This window comes from Theropithecus gelada, chromosome X (assembly GCF_003255815.1).
Source record: "Theropithecus gelada isolate Dixy chromosome X, Tgel_1.0, whole genome shotgun sequence".
NCBI classification, from domain to species: domain Eukaryota; kingdom Metazoa; phylum Chordata; class Mammalia; order Primates; family Cercopithecidae; genus Theropithecus; species Theropithecus gelada.
The window spans coordinates 134,203,723-134,219,175 of NC_037689.1; the positions used below are offsets into that span (position 1 = coordinate 134,203,723).

Below are 15,453 nucleotides of genomic sequence, written 5' to 3' on the forward strand. Positions count from 1 at the left end.
GAGTCAAAAGTTATACATGGATTTTCAACTGCATGGGGGCTCAGTGCCCTTAATTCCCATGTTGTTCAAGAGTCAACTGTATATTTCCACAACGTTTCGTTTTACTTACAGTGAGCCTATAATTTTATTAATTAATTAATAGTATCAATTTTGAGGCATTGAAAAAGCAGTAAGATATCTACAAAAGAAATGATGCGATGAGGAGCTAACCACTCAAAAGAGCCCTTGTGTAAATATTTTTGAAAAGTAAAGAGATGCAGTCATGTGAATAACTAAATACTGTTTTATGTGTATTGTGACATATTTTTATGTATAAGGGTTTGCTGGGTTTTTTGCAATATCAGCGGAGCCTATCTTCTTAAACAATATAGGGCAAGTGAATTATCAAAAGAACTCTAAGGAAAACTACTAAAGAGTGGCCAGGCGCAGTGGCTCATGCCTGTAATCCCAGCACCCTGGGAGGCAGACACAGGAAGATCACTTGAGCCCAGGAGCTCAAGACCAGCCTGGGCAACATAGGGAGATCCTGTCCACAAAATGTTTAAACATTAACTGGGTGTGGTGGTGTGCACCTGTAGTCCCAAATACTTGGGAGGCTGAGGCAAGAAGATCACTTGAGCCCAGGAGGTTCAGGCTGCAGTGAGCTTTTATAGTCACTGCACTGTGCCTGGGTAACAGAGCAAGACCCGGTCTAAAAAAAAAAAAAAGAGAGAGAGAAAGAGAGAGAAGAAAACACTACTGAAGAGCAATTCGATGTCATTCTCTGGCTACTGTTACCAAACAAAGGTAAACAGTTAGCAGTATGCAGTGAGTTAAGGGCAATCTTGTTCAGAATCAAAGTGGCCAGCTTCCTGCAGCCCTATCATTATCATCTCTCATGTCTGAGGCATTTAGTCTTAGGTCTGCTTACAGGGCTTAGGGCTAAAAAAAGGAAGTTAGCACATGGCCTCTCTTATTATTGGATTCTGCCATGGTAAGTTTTAGAGTAGTAAGAAGGACTATGTACTATATAACATGGGCTAGAATTAGTAGACATAAAGGGATACAGTTAGGGTGGACCAGTTGTCTGAGCTTTGAATTCCTTTGCTTTTTTTATTTTTCTGCTGCCTTAATGTAATCTAAATACAATTTGTTTCAAAATATCTAATCATAGATTTTTCCCAGTTCTGTTCTACTCTTATTTTTGGCATACACATACAAGTATAAACAGTTTCTGTTAACCAATTAAAACTACACAATTTTCAGTAAGAATACCAAGAAAGTACAAGAGTCACAATCAAAAAGGCTTTTAAAAACTTCACTTACCACTGGATTTAATTTCACGGACATAATTACTGGGAAACCAGCCTGTTCTCCCATTTAATGTGCCTTCCCACCAGCCTCCTTCTTCAACTCGAGTGACGTAAATGATGTCCCCCTTACAAACTGACAGTTCATCCTCATTAGTCTGCTTAAAGTTGAATCTTGCTTTTACTATTAACTGATGACTTCCATTTTCCGTCATCTCCTAGAGAAACAAAAGCCACACCAGATTAAGCATTCATCTAAATAAGGCAGGGGTAGAAATGATATGGATTTAGGCAAATAAAGTGGAGGAAGCAAAGACAAAACCCCAAATCCATCTCAGTCCTGAGTTTTTAACTTAGGAGTCCATGAATGGGTCTCAGAGGGATTAATAAATCCCTCAAAACAGTATATAAGCTTTGGCATTTGTGAGAATGTGTATTTTGAAGTGGGTCACAGCTTTCATTTTTCTCTCCAGACCCCTCCCCATTATCTAAAGATTATCTATTTAACTAAGCCAGATAACAAAGTAGAGTGATAAGCTATTCCACCGTGGATAAGCTATTCCACCCTGCCTCTACTCAACACACAAACAGTCCACATAATTATATAACTAAGATGTACTAACCTACCCTCCATAAAAATCTGCCTCCCATCTCCTAATTACTAAGGATATCTTAATTTGGCTAAGACTTATTTATATGCAAAGATCAAATACCCCATAGTTGCCTAAGTCAGGAATTCTTTTTTCCATTTTTTTATTTGTATAGATTTAGGGGGTACAACTGCAGTTTTATTACATGGATATATGAAGTCAGGAATTTCTAATCTGTCATGTATAAACTGGACTTCCTTTCTGAGGGTCACAGACCCCTTAGAGAATCTGATAAGCACAACAGATCTTTGTCTAAACGAGTTCATACACATGGGCTTTTGTATACAATTTAAGAGGGTACCAGGGTGTAGAGCCATAGTGCTCATCAGCCTTTCAAAGGATCTGTGATATAAAAAGGTTAAGAACCACATACTCAAATGCTTTGGAAGTAATTGGTCATAATGTCTCACTAGAAGTGGGTGGCTTTTGACAGGAAATAAAGGTTTCACCCAAAGAGTAGAAGATGAGGCATTTCCTCCCAAATAAAAGCTCCCAATAAGACCAAGTGAAAAGGCAACTGGGAGATCCCAATATAGAAGCTCATCATAGACTGAAATTTAAAATCAGGCCTTCCTCATTAGGAATGGAAAGAGAAAAATAAAAATGACAATAATAATGAGGATACTGATCAATATTTATTCATTGCCTACTATGTGTCAGGCACTATTTAGTTCTAATAAAACAAAGGATAGGGAAAAAAATAGCAAATTGCCATCAGAAAGTAGCCATAATGACTTCCGTTTGCATAGCATTCTCAGTTAAGTGACTTGCCTAATTCTTGTAAGGGACAGAGCTGGAGCGTCAATCTGGATTTTTGTCCCCACCACATGCCTTTGATTTGCTCCTTCGGGCCAGCCTGAATTGGTGCTCAGTTTATAATTAGTTTTCTCAGTGATGCCCAAAACAAACCGGATGGCTGTCTCACCACATATGGAGATGCAACTAGGATATCAATCTAATTTTATGGATTTTAAAACAGACGGAGAATTGGGGACTATACTTACCACTGTCTTTGACTGCCTTTGCAGCCCTGAAACTGTGCTAGAAACTGCTCCCTGTGGGTTTGTCTGAGAATTATTAGCAGTACTAAGAGAAGAGGAACGTCCACATGGTCTTTCTGATAGCTGATCTGTGAAAAGAGGAAAAGGCATGTTAAAGGAACCACTCAGGTCAGAAAAACATCTACCACATAACATTATCTTTCTCGGGATACTATCAGAGGCATCCTGGCTGTAATTCTAACTGTTATCATCATGAACACGGCAAGTGTTTTTCAATCCCCCTTCCCTTTTTGGTGGCCAACTTCCTGTTCTTAACCTTACTGGCCATTGCGCTCCAGTAGAATGAAAAACAGCGACAGAACCACATTTTCTCTTAACCATTTCCCTACAACTCTTCCCTCCTGAACCAGTTGCAACACTATGCCCTCTTATCCAAGGCAGAACTATATTGGGCACCAAACAGCTGTTTGTGGCTCTTATTACTTTGAAATATTTCAAATTTCTCTCTTTGTTTTTTGGCCCATAACTCAGTGGCTCATTTCTTACTCACACGTAAAAATATGTGTGGCATATATAATGTAAAATCTCCCTGATGTGTGTGGGGCAGGGTGGAGAATGAGAGTGAAAGAGAAGGTGTGTTTGGGAAAGATGCAATCTTGATACTAGAATAATTTTTTTTAACAATCAGATTCAAGAGTCTTCTCTTCCTTGAAACCTTGTGAAATTCGACCAGGCCAGAGCTGAGCTGGATGTTTTCAGTTTGTTGAAAGTATACAAAAGAGAGAAGCTGGCTTCTTGACAAATTTAAATAAGAGTTCTTTTCCTCTCCATTTATTTTTAAAAGATATAAACTGCAAAAGTCTAAAGCCCAAACATTCCCTAGGCGACAAGCTCAGTATCCAAGTAATTTCCTTGATGCTGTGGGTTTTAACTTTCACCTCCTTGTATTTTATAAATATCTGTGGCAAGGGAAGAGACTGTAAAACTTGCTAGGAGAGTTTGGCAAAGGAACGTATAATTTGTGTGGCATAATGTTAGAATTACACGATCCTCCCTGACTAGAACTGGATAGTTGTCATGTGTGTTAAATATAGTTACTTGAATTAGCTGTACTTTCAGCTATACGCCATGCAATAGCTCAAAAGCATTTTTTTTTTCCAAATAGCAAAAGAACAACTTTGGAGAAGTATTTTTACATGTATTGCTATTATATACAGCTCTTTGGACTAAAACTATAATTACTTGATAGCTTCCTAGATGCTCTAACCTATTTGGCACTTGATTATATTGTCTGTTCTTGTCCTCTAATTGTTTCACATGGGTAAGTTGAGTCTCCTTAAGTAGACAGTAATTTTCTCAAAGGCAGGGACCATAGCTTTGACATTTTTTGTAGCACCTGGTGATGCTGGCTACACAGCCTCTTGACTCTCCAACAGTTTAAGCAGCAAGCCTCGTGCTTGGGCATAAGGGCTCGGTAGTCAGTTAGATGTGGGTCTGAATCCCAACTCAGCCACTAACTTTCTAGTTGGGCAACTGTTGGCCTGACTTTCCTTATCTGTAATATGGACCTAATAATAATAATACCTGCCCCCAGTGTTGTTTCAAGGATTGAATGAGATCACCTGTGGCTCTTCTGACAGCCTAGATCCAGGGCAAGAGCTCAAAGCATTTTAAGTATGATTATTACTATCCAGCTGTTGGTTAAATATTACACCAGGGATACATTCTACATGTATCATCATTTTCTTCACATTTACTAGCATTTATATTTAATACCTCTAGTGTGGTAGGTGTTAAACATTTAAATAAAATATATTATTTTCACTCCCTATGAACCCAAGATTTCATTTTTGGTGCAAGGCTACTGAAGGGTTCCTTTACATGGACAAAGGCATACAGAAAACAATGAGAAAAATATGTCTCTAGTGGGGAAAGGGAAGTGACGGCTGTATTTTGTAAACTCTATGAAAAAGGGAACTGGTCTTTCCTTTTTCTTTTCTATTTTTTTATACTCAGTTGACTATTCAGAGCTTTGAATGGAATAACTTCTTGGCTCTTATCATTATATTAAGGGCATTAGAATAACATCTATCATAGGTATGTTTTAAATCCTAAGCTATGAAAAATTCAAGCATTTGACATTTGTTGGGGTATATTTGGGGGAGCAGGGGGGAAATTTGCATCAAGAGAACAATCCTGGCCAGAGTTGGCTCCTAGGGTAATCACAAACACATGGATTCAAAAATGTCACCCAGAACACATAAATCACAAGCCCAGCTTACCTTCTGTTGCTTTGTTGACAGCTAAGAGAGTACTCAGAACCTTGCAGAAATTGACCCCTGAATAAAGGTCATCAGGATCAAATACCTATGAGAAAGGAAAATTGAAACCGTAAGACACTACAAGTATTCAACTCAACAAACAAAACTATCAAAAGGCCACTTCCTCCAGCTCTCCGGAAAAAAAAAAAAAAAAAGTGCAAAAGCCAAGACACAAACCTCCGTATACCTTTGGGAGAAATGAGAGCAGCAGCTGAGCTGCCTAATGACATGTGGCAGGCCATCAGTGAGTCAGAGCAAAGCAGTAATGGGAAATGAGAGCCAAGCTGAGAAGGCAGCGCCCACCAGGAAATGAACAGCGCATACTCAGACCCACTCTTCTGACCTGAATGTATCAATAGTTTCAGCCCAGTTACAGGAAGCTCACATGCATGGGTTACAATTAATGTCCATCACCTACAGAATGTCCTGGACAGTCCACAAATAAGGAGGTGGAGCCTTTTTGACATGCTTGCATCTGTACAGTTTATTAGCTGTGCCTAGTTGAGTCATTGTCAGAAGTGCCTTTTTCTCTGCTCTCCTTCCTCCGACTGCCACCCGCTGCATCCCAACTGCCTAGGATCCCAATTCCACGTTGCCCAAACTTTCTGCCCAGGTCTGCCCTTCGCTCCCAGCTTCAGTTCCCAGTTTCTGCTGCTTGACCTTGCCCCTCTCAGCTCATCATGAGTTCGAGTATTCGCCTGCCTGGGCCTATGGGCTCTTCCTGGCTTTAGATGACTTTTCCAAATATGACCTCTAGCCTGTGTGATACTACTCAACTCTTGGCAAAAAACACATTAAGTAAATACATTTCACTTTACCAGTCAACTGTCAATCTGATACGCTATTGTCCCCAGTGAAGATACCAATCAGATGTTGTTGTTTACAATGCAATTTAACTGTTACCTTTGAAATGTAGTCAGTGTGTTAAAATATATTGAATCCCAAATACGTATATTTGAAATTAGAAGTGTTCTCATGCACAGGTACAATCTATTAATGTACCAGCCAACAATGTAAATATGTATATCTGTAGGTAACCAGATGCCCACTTTCTGGATGGAAATGCCCCTTCTAAAAACATTTTGTTCCCGGATGTCTAGGAGTCTCCTAAAGAAAACAGATTGCATCATTTTTTCCCCAAATGTGGTGACGGAAATAAAATGTACCTTTTTATATGGGACATGATTGGTAATGGGCATAGGATTTTGAAGGGTCTGTCTTCCCATTAGGTAGAGGCATTTGTTCCATTTTTAATCTGCATATTTTCTGGGAACCATATCAAGACAAATTTCTATCTTTTTTGTACATGTTCTTGAAAACCTATAATCTGTTTTTAGAATGAAAATATGTAATATCAATTTTTTCACGTTTTGGGGGGTCAATAAAGATACATGCAAATGCAAACCTACACCAATCTGCCTATTCTAGGATTCACCGCTTTATTCATTTAATCAATGAATGTTTTGCATTCAAACTTAAAATGACCAAAAAGCCCAGTTGCATCTAAAAATGAGACATTAATATATTTCTGATAAAAGAGTAATACTAATATTACTAAAGAGTTAAACAACAACACAATCCAAATATATTTCTGAATGCTACAACATAAAATTCAAAGTTTTCCAGAAATACATGGACAAGAGTTCTGTTTTAGTTTGTCAAAGCCTGGGTGAACAAGAGGCAATAGACTAGAGAGAGTGTCTAGTATCTCAGGGGATTTCAGACTTATTGAATCTCCCTTAGAACTGATCAACTGGGAAAATGTTAATGACATGTATGCCAAAATAGTAGCAAAGCAAAAAAATTCACTTGTTTTTAGCCCACCGGTCCTAATGGGAGTGTGCATGTGTGTGTGCATGTGGATACATGTTTTGGGTGGGTGTGGTAGAGATGAGTAGATCTAAAATAACAAGCAAAAGTTAAATATTAGCAGAATAAGGCATGAGAGCAAAAGTTGTGATAAAAAAAAACCTCTCCCTCTGGTTTTAGTTGTTCCTTATCCAGGGTTATTAAATGCTATACATGGCAACACTGGTATTATTCATTTGTACTGGTACTTGACTGATTTTGAAAATAAATAAACTGATCAGAAAATGAAATGTGCATCAACAAGAGTCACTGCATCTGCCTGAGGGAAGCTTCCTGAACTGTACCCGGTTCTCTTTTGAGAAAACCCCAATATACTCAAGTTTATCCATGGATACTGTTCTTCTTGCTGCAAGCCTATTCTGAGGCACTAGAAACTACACAGGAAGGAGTTGGAAGAAGCCTCTGGGAACTGCTAGAGAAAGCAACGCCTAAGCATTATTATTTCAGAGTAACTGGAGAATCAGATACAACCACAAACACCCTCCACCACACTATACCCTTCTGAGTCCCAAATTGAACGATATTGAAAATTCCACCCTAGATCTTTCTTCCATGCACTTCAGAGAGCTCCCCTATGAAAATGGAAATATTATCTGGAGGGATCACATTTTCAGCCACTATCAGTCATTTATGTCTTAGTGGAAATGAGAAGTGTGAGACCAAGTTTAGAGATGATGATGTGGAGAAAGACTAAGGGCTCTGGTCCCCAAATAAGGATAAAGCAAAGGAGAATTCCCCAGTGTAGAGACGGTGTGAGAAGAACAGGGAAAGGTAGATTACAGTACCCACTCATTTATACATTCAAAATAGAGAACCAATTCCCCTTGCTGCCTGCAAAGCACTGGAATCTGTTAAAAAGCTAATGTAAATTTGCACATTTATGCTGTATGTAATTTTCGTAAGTCATTTTCAATGAAATTTTAAAGTCAAAGTCAAATCATGGCAAAGTCATGATGATACTCATCTTCTAGTACCCTGTGCAAGCCTCACTAGTCTGTTCAGTGTCTCTGGTTTGTGACTGAGTCCCAGATTAGCTGAACTTTCTTTATACCTATTTTGGTGCACAAAAAGCCAGTTAGTTCCAGTTGGATCCGTGAAGGCCAGATGAACAGCAGGATTCCCTCCCTCCATTCATCTTACCACTACTGTGACTCAGACAAGAAAAAAGTACTACTTCTTAGACTACTGCTAGGTGGTGTCAAGGTATCATTCCTGCAATCAGATGATGTAAGGTTCAAATCTAACAACAATAAAAACATTTACTCTAACCAATAGGACAGACAGGGACTAAACTTTATTAAAGATATTTTAAGTATTTACATATAGCCAACCGAAGTTGCATTCCTACATCAGCAGATGAAATCAAACATTTATTTATTTTTATTTTTTTTTTATTTGTGTGTGTGTGTGAGGCAGAGTCTCGCTCTATCCCCCAGGCTGGAGTGCAGTGGCGCGATCTCGACTCACTGCAACCTCTGCCTCCCAGGTTCAAGCAATTCTCCTGCCTCAGCCTCCCGAGTAGCTGGGATTACAGGGATCTGCCACCATGCCCAGCTAATTTTTGTTTGTTTTTGTTTGTATTTTTAGTAGAAACGGGGTTTCACCATGTTGACCAGGCTGGTCTCGAACCCCTGACCTCAAGTGATCCGCCCACCTCGGCCTCCTAAAGTGCTGGGATTACAGGCGTGAGCCTCTGCACCCAGCCCAGACATTTAATTTTTAAATGTTTCCTCACAGCTTTTTATTCTAGATATCCGCAATGACAGCAAAACCTATTTGCAAACCACTAAACACCAGGTGTTAATTGCGAATTATTGGGGATCTGCCAATGTAAACTGCAAGAAGTTAATATTTCTATAGCATTACAAATAGAACCTTTTGGAGTAGTTCTCAGTTTCAACATGTATGCTATTTTATGACACTTTCCCTAGAAACTTAGAAAAGCCAGAAAGCATATGAGAAGAAACTTTCCCAGCTCCCTGTTCCATTCCCTCACTTATCGTATAGCTACTGATTTACTGAGCTCCTGCTATATTCCTGGCACCACGCTTGGACATCACATACATACTGCTATGGTCTGAATGTTTGTGCCCTTCCCAAATTCATATGTTGAAACCTAATCACCAGTATAATGGTATTTGGAAGTGGGGGCATTTAGAGGTAATCAGATCACGAAGGCATAGCTCTCATGAATGGGACTGTTGACTTTATCCAAGAGGCCCCAGAGAGCTACCTTGTCCCTTCCACCATGTAAGGAAATAGAGAGAAGGTACTATCTACGAATAGGGAAGCAGGCCCTCGCCAGGATACCAAATATGCCTTGATCTTGGATTTCTGGCCTCCAGAACTATGAGAAATATCCTTCTGTTGTTTATAAGCTACCTGGTTTATGGCATTTTGTTCTGGTGGTCTGAACAGACTAAGATACAACTATATTTTTTTATGTGCATTTGATTCTCCCAGCAAGCCCATGATGTCAGTACAATTATTTTCCCCATTCCATGGATGAGTAAACTAAGACTCAGAGTAGTTAAGTCACAGGGCAAGAAAATGATGGAGCCAATAAAGATACACAAGAAAGTGCTCTGAGGGGCATTGTAGTCCTCCATGCACGCCTTATGTTTCCATGAGACATAGAGAAAAAATGAAAAAGCAATCCATGAGTCTGTATACAAAAAGAAATCCTTTGCTTCTGTCAATACAAGTAGCATCTGTGTCATCTGCATCGAGTTTGTTATAGCCTCTAAAATGATTAATTCAACTAATCACAGCAAAGAGAAAATCTTCCATATTACAAGACTGTCTCCGCAGGGGCCTTGCTAATTCCTGTGCTGTCCTTCTCATTTCAAGGGTCAGCCTTCACCCAGGAGGCACTTGGCCACATTTGCCAAAAGAGGGGAAAAACTGCACTAAGCTCCTCCTATTTGTTGAACCAGGTCTGCCTCATGAGCCATGGCCCATATTTGTGAGGTCCTGGTCTGGTAGGGGTCCAGCTCGTGATTACAGAACCAAGCTAAAACATCTGGGCCATGTGCAATAACACCTAGCCTCCTGATTTTCTTGACATCATGCTCTAACCACCTGAGTTAACCAGTCACAGCAGTCTAGCCATATCTTGGTTAGAAAAGAAGGCATACCCTATCCTGGTTCAGAACTGGTCATCCTTAACGTCATGTGGTTTCAGTAACACCCAATCAACTTCTATTTAAAGGTAATTTAAGGTTGGGGGTGATTATAATAGGTTCCATTACTCAAGAGTTAAAAGTCTAATCAACTGAAAAGCAAGTCATTCATTGGGACCACAAGGACATATAGCTTATACTTCAAGCCTGTTTTTTAAAAAAGATTCCAAATATTTAGGAACATTCCAGCTCTTCCTTGTTCTTATTGCTTTTATTGAACAAAATCTTAAATTAACTTAGCTCATCTTGAATCACATTCTCTAATTCTCACAGCTGAGCACACTGCCTCTGTTAACCCCTCAACTTTGGTGGAAATGTCATTACATAGTGCAACAGAGCAAGAAAATCTGAGCTGCTTAGTCATATTTCACTGGGTGGTACCGCTCCTGGCTCTGTGAACGTGATCTGGGATGTGTGCACATAGCTCCTACTAAAAGCAGTCACAAAGTCAGCAACAAATAATGCTCTTAGCTCAGAAATTGGATTCATTACCCACTGGTATTCGACTTACTAGAATATAGTGGGTGGCATTTCTACTCTGCCTGGTTTTAAATAATAGCTGTTCCTATTTGATATGGACCAAACTTAAGGGAGCAAACCCGGCTCTCAACTTTTATTTCCTCCCTTTCTCTCCAAGATCTAATCTGTGCCTGTAGCTGAAACAACATACAGTGTTGTGGAAAGAGCACTGATGTGAGAGTCAGAAGACTGTGACTCCAATCTCAGCTTTGTCACTATTGAGCAGTTGTGAGGACCTTAGGAAAGCAACACTACCTTTATGAGGCTCCATTTCCCATCTGGAAAGTGTCTTTGAGCAAAGGAGCTCAGCGAGAGGTCTTGTGGTCCATCATCTAAATAGGAGCTCTTAAAGGCAGCATCTTGGCTGGGTCCCCAAAGCCCAGAATCTGGTCTTCAGTTCTCAAGTCTCTTGAGAATGGACTCACACAAGCCAAGCTCACAAAAGGCCAATGAATAAACCAAAAGGCCAATTTCTTAATTTTTACTAAAAATAAATGAAGCACTAAGGAGACTAAATACTCCCATTTTGTGGCCAGAGCACTCTCTCCCAATAGAGAAATCTCTCTGGTGAGCTAAATTATAATCAGAACTGTGTTGAGTACTACAGAATCAGAGCAAAGAGAGTCTGGGGTATTGCAGCCTAACATGATTATAACCTGTTTACAAGCTGATTTTTCAAAATGTCATTTTTAAATGACCTATTTATAAATTCTGGCTTTATCTTGCTGCCACTGCATCGTGGCATTTGGACTGTGATCATGGACAGCTTTAACTCTCTCTGTTTTCTTTTTGGCTCTGTGGATTCCTATAAAGTCACTTTACATAACTAATACGGACTCCTAGATTACTCGAACCTCATGGAATCCAGAGCCAGGAAGTTCAGCTCCATGGAGCTCCTATGACAGAAGCCAAGATCTGAGCTTGCTCCCTCACTCTTCGTTAAAAGTCACCAATCTCATTCCTGATGGCTACCTCAGCATCACCACAGGACTCTCATTCTTCCTTGTTAGCACTCCTATAGGGGAGAACCCCTTTCTCTATAACAGAGATTTATCTTTAGTTGAGTAATAACTGTTCAGGTAAGAGGGGAATTAATGAGGAACAATATAGGCATCTTAGTGGGGCCAGTCACAGGATTAAATAAAGGGAGAGCAAAAGAGAACAACTGATGGCTGGGCACACTGGCTCACGCCTGTAATCCCAGCACCTTGGGAGGCCGAGGTAGGTGGATCACTTGAGTCCAGGAGTTCAAGACCAGCCTGGCCAGCATAGTGAAACCCGTCTCTTCTAAAAATACAAAAATTAGCCAAGCATGGTGGCAGGCACCTGTAATCCCAGCTACTCGGGAGGCTGACGTAGAAGAATGGCTTGAACCTGGGAGGCGGAGGTTGCAGTGAGCTGAGATTGTACCACTGCATTCCAGCCTGCGCAACAGAGCAAAACCCCACCTCAAAACAAAAAAAAAAAAAGAAAAAGAAAGAAAAAGAAGAGAAAGAAAAATCAAAAGAAAGAAAAGAAAAAAGAAGAAGGAACAAATGGTTTTGAATAATCTCATCAAAAAGAGAGTAGGCACGAAGGAAAGGGAAAAATGAAGTATCTCTCGTCAATAGCGCTTGCCAAGCCAAGGACAGGAAGCAGGAGGCCTAGACTCAGCTGCCTCACAGTCAGCCAGCCATTGTGGCTTGGCCGGCTCCTGCCCCTCCTCCTGTGCTCCTGTCACCAGAGCCTTTGCAAAAGCACACTGGTTGCCAGTTTTGTGGGGTGGAGTGGATGGGTGAACCCTCAGCTGCTGGAGCATCTGTGTGCCAGACCTGAGGGTGTCTTCCCCAATGCCCCCACTCCCACCTCTTCAGAAACAGGGACTGACTCCCTAGTGTTCCAAATTGGAATGCGGAACACATTTTCCCAGAAACAGCATCACACCTGCCACTTAGCCTCTGTGAGTTCTATAGTTCAGCCACATTAAGTATTCAACAGGCTGTTGTGGGCCAGCCAGAAAACATAATCACCGTGTAGAGCCTTGTTTCTATGGGAAAATGTTTTCTGTGTCCCTAATAATCACTTAAAAATGAACTTTTGGAAAATAATTTGTTTTTATATTGAAGAGTGGCCAGACATGTGTTCCCAAATCAATGTCCAACATCCTTTATGCTTTTTCCTTGTCCTTTCATATAAAAGATGAACAAATGCCCGAGACATTCAGGGTACTATTTATTTTAGAACTCTTAGTGATGAGAGAATCAAGGTAAATATATGAAGTCTATGAGAATATCCTCAGAAATTTCAGTAGTCAGCAGCTCCTCCCTGCCTGTTTAACAATCCAGGCAGTTAGAGAGGAGCCTCACCTATGGAGAGAGGGCTCCCTTGGTCCCTGCTTTCCTAGCAGCTACTAAGATTTAGGGTGGGAGCCCCAGAGCCTACCAGAATTTACAGCAGAGACTGGTGGTAAATAGCTCCACACAAAGACTAGGGAGAAACAAGGGCCATGAAACAAAAGAGCCACTGCTAGTCATTTTCAGCAGTAGCCCTTCCAGTAGTATCACCTGTTGCTATCCATAATGTCCTCACTGACCTACCTTCATGTTTCTTTTTTTCCAAACAGCTACAGCTTTACAGTCTGTAGAGATATTGTAAATTTAAGCTCTCAGTGGTCTATCAGCCCAGTATTCTTTATTCATTATGCAGGTGTTGAGATTATTCCTGAATTTCCTATTAAAAGGTAGGCTCTTTGAAGTCCACATTCCCCCACAGCCCTGGCCCCAGTATTCAACATATACAAAATACTTGATAAATAACCATTCATTGGTTGATTGACAGGATGCTCTGTCAGAGAGACTTAAAGGTAAATTATGCCTAGAACACAAGCCCTATGATTTCAATTTTTTTTTCACTTCTGGATCCTCAGTGTCTAGAAGAGTGCCTGTCACATAGTAGGCACTCAACAGATATTTGATTAATTAATGAGAGTTTAGATGTTCTCATCAATAGATAATTAGTCATACTTGAAGAAAAAGCATTGCAGAAAGTATAATAAACTCAGAAAGAGATATCACTTAGGGAAGAAAAAAAAAAATCACCACGCAATTTTCCAGGAAACATGTAACATCTAAAATTAGATGTACCTGTACTCATCAGCAAAATTAAGCTGTGTGACCGTGAGGTGACCAAAGGTGCTTCAAACTCTATGGTTGCTAATTTTTTAAGCTGTGTGCTGAGTGTAGGCAACATCCTCAATTGCTTGCCTGTCCCAGGTAATAGAGGTTCCTCTAAACGTCATCACAAAGCACCACGACCTCATCATTACAGAGAAGAGAAGCTGCAAAGAATTGTGGGATTTTACTGCTTTTTCTGGAATTGGTTATATTTTTAACCATTTTTGTTGTAAAACTGAATAAATGACAAACACTACAAGCCACCCTCCCCTGTTCATGCCCATGCTCTAAAACTAGCTCCAACTCACAGCCAGAGCACAACGGGACATGGCAAAGCAACTTACCAGCAGCAAGAAGGGGTAACGTGTAATTGGAAAGACTACAATTCACATGCCCCAAATCCTCCTAACACCAGCTAAACTTGGAGGAAAGGATGCTGTGCCAAAGTTATTATTATTTTCTCTCTTTACTTAGAGATTACCTTCAGTCATTCATTTGGCAAAGACTTTTGGCTCTTCCCGTTTATATATCTGCGTGATTCACTTTTTTAAAAGTATGTCATTTTCAGAGACACTCATCAATGCCTAACAGACATCAATTAATTAATGAATCCTACTCCAACTTATTCCAAACAGGATTTGCACTTAGGAAACAATCCAAACACTGTTAGGTGGGCATTCAGGAGCTCAGATCTCAGAGACATCAGAAATGGTGCTTTTATGACATCACAGGAGCTAGTATCTCACACCTTTAATTTTCTTTTTTTTTTAATTTTTAAAAAACTTGAAACAAGTACTCTAGCTTGGCATAAAGTAATGCTATCTTAGGGGAAACCCAGCTTTCTTTCTGTCCTCATTTTTACCCATTAAAGAGTCATTTTTATGAATAAAAGTCAACTCCTGACCATCTACATGTAGACTCTTAAATACACAAGCTGTCTACAATGAAATTTTAAAAGTTCATTTCCATTCAAATACTCATTCATTATCCATTCAGCAAATATTTATTGAACACCTGGTGTCTATGCCAGGCAGTAATACATAAATTTGTTTTAAGATGAGAAATAAAAAGAACACTATATAAAATCTGGCAAATGAAGTCACCCACAGGTATATTAGCCCTAAAACCATTTTCTATTCTGTTGTCTCTACTTGAAGGTGATTTTTTAATCTCAAATCAAGATTTGCCCCAATACACAACACACTCCCAAATACCAGTCCTTCTTCAGAGAATGCAAAGTGGTTATACAAACAGTGTAAATGCTTATTTCCACTATCACAATGTATATTCTCACAAAGAAGTCGTTAAACTTCTTTTGTTAGTGAAAGACTGCAGTCTCCTGATTTGCATACATTTCTCAGAAATTATTAGTACATACCTCTTTTTTGCTGGAGACCTCCACACGAAGAACATACAAATTAGTGTTCAGGCCTGCTTCACAGGCAGGGCTTTTCATAAACGATGTTAAGA

General features: G+C 39.9%; 1 protein-coding gene across 1 annotated transcript in view; it reads right to left on the minus strand.

Annotated features, from left to right (window-relative positions):
• The window catches only part of ARHGEF6 (Rac/Cdc42 guanine nucleotide exchange factor 6), a 116,938-nt gene that overhangs the window by 78,896 nt on the left and 22,589 nt on the right, over positions 1–15,453 (minus strand). Inside the window, exons 3-5 of the mRNA XM_025372211.1 lie at positions 5,223–5,307; positions 2,944–3,068; positions 1,306–1,507 (exon numbers count right to left, since the gene is read on the minus strand). Of these exons, the coding sequence (XP_025227996.1) occupies positions 1,306–1,507; positions 2,944–3,068; positions 5,223–5,307 (412 nt within the window). The remainder of the gene's footprint in view (positions 1–1,305; positions 1,508–2,943; positions 3,069–5,222; positions 5,308–15,453) is intronic.